The sequence below is a fragment of the Bombus pyrosoma genome, linkage group LG8, assembly GCF_014825855.1.
Source record: "Bombus pyrosoma isolate SC7728 linkage group LG8, ASM1482585v1, whole genome shotgun sequence".
Taxonomy (NCBI): Eukaryota; Metazoa; Arthropoda; class Insecta; order Hymenoptera; family Apidae; genus Bombus; species Bombus pyrosoma.
This window is the reverse complement of record NC_057777.1, coordinates 11,195,132-11,196,593: the sequence shown is the minus strand read 5'-3', so window position 1 is coordinate 11,196,593 and position 1,462 is coordinate 11,195,132. Positions and strand designations below refer to the sequence as shown.

The window sequence follows — 1,462 nt, the reverse complement described above, 5'->3', positions numbered from 1 at the left end:
GTAGTCTGTATTTCACTTTTTCCCAACTGCTTTCCTCTATCCATGTCTCTGTGAGTCCGATTACGTCAAATGTCTTTAAGTACTCCTACACCTCCTTGTCTTTGCCTATTAATCCTGCTACGTTCCAAAAGCACATTTTCATTCTCCCTGCATTCCCCCCTTTTCCCCCTTATTTCACTTTTCTTCCCCTCTCTTTCTTTCCTCCATCAGTCTCTCTTCCTTTTCATTCCATCTGTACCATCTGTTTCCCATCTCAAGTTTCATGTAGCCTGTCCTTACGTGTTCCCCCTTTTCCCTTCTTGTTCTTGCCTCCTTTCTTATCTGCTGCTGTATTTCCCTCTCTTTCCTCGTGAGGTCGTCATCTATATATACTCCTTTTACCAGTCTGCTTTTTCCTTTCATTATTCTTATCTTCTCCTCTCTTGACTTCATCGTCGCTACCATTATCGTCGTCCTTTCTCCCACTCTTATCGTGTGTGCCTTTTCTACCTCTGTCTCTATTCCCATTTTATCCCTTACGAACTCCTTTACGGCTTCTTCTTTGTTTCCTTCCTTCCAGTCCACCCCCTTAATCACTATGTTATTTCTCCTTTTCTCCCTCTCCTCTCTTTCCCGCTCCTCCTCGATTCTTCTGATCCTGTTTACTAATTCCTTCCTTTCTCTTTCCCACTGTTCTTTTTCTCTGTCTCTCTCTTCTCTCTCTCTTGCTCTCTCCCTCTTTCTTGCTCTCTCCCTCTCTCTTTTTTCTCTTTCCTCTTTCATTTTCCTCTCTCTTCTTCCTCTTTCCTCTTTCATTTCCCTTTTTATCTCCTCTTTCATTGCCCTCATTAACTCCTCCAGCTGTGTTTCGAACATTCCTTTTATTTCTTTTACCATAGCTTCTAATCCTCTTTCCATTTTCTCCACTCTTTCCGTCATTCCCTCCCTTCCTTCCCCTCTGGTTGTTATCTCTTTTTCCGTCCAACTGTACCTTTCTAGTGTGTTTTTGGACTCTTCTTTGTCTCCTGCCTTGCCCGTATTCCTTGGCCTTCCTCTGACTGTCGCCATCTGTTGTTTCTTTGCCCAACTTTCTGCTTCGCTTCTGCCTGCCTAACCTCTTCTCTTTTTTTTGGTTTTTCTTACTTGTAAATCTCCCTTGTTTTGTCTTCTTTTCACTTTTCCTTATTTCCTCCTCGTATATTCACACTTTATTTTCCTCTCTTCGTGTCACTTTGCGCTTTCCTTTCCTTTTTCCCCTCACACTTCACTTTTTCTACAGAGCTCCCCGTCCACGTGTTACCCTTGCCCCGCACCAAACCGAAAGACCTGTATTTATGTTAATATGGGCGTTGGATTCAGCTGAGGCATGTTCTGTATTGTGTAACTTTAAATAGAGCAGGTCACACGAACGTATCGTTAGTTATTCGTTATCAGTTCGATGAGTACGTATTTTTTATGTATGTCCAGCGATTATTCTATAGCG

At 42.5% G+C, this 1,462-nt stretch overlaps 2 protein-coding genes across 2 annotated transcripts in view; one reads left to right on the top strand and one right to left on the bottom strand.

Annotated features, from left to right (window-relative positions):
* LOC122569948 overlaps window positions 1-1,462 on the top strand; it is a 383,055-nt gene that overhangs the window by 178,191 nt on the left and 203,402 nt on the right. The gene's annotated exons all lie outside the window — the stretch shown is intronic.
* Window positions 114-1,360, bottom strand: LOC122569942 (vicilin-like seed storage protein At2g18540). Its single transcript, XM_043731629.1, has one exon. It carries the CDS (start codon window positions 1,045-1,047, stop codon window positions 175-177), a length of 873 nt encoding a protein of 290 aa, XP_043587564.1. The 5' UTR covers window positions 1,048-1,360; the 3' UTR covers window positions 114-174.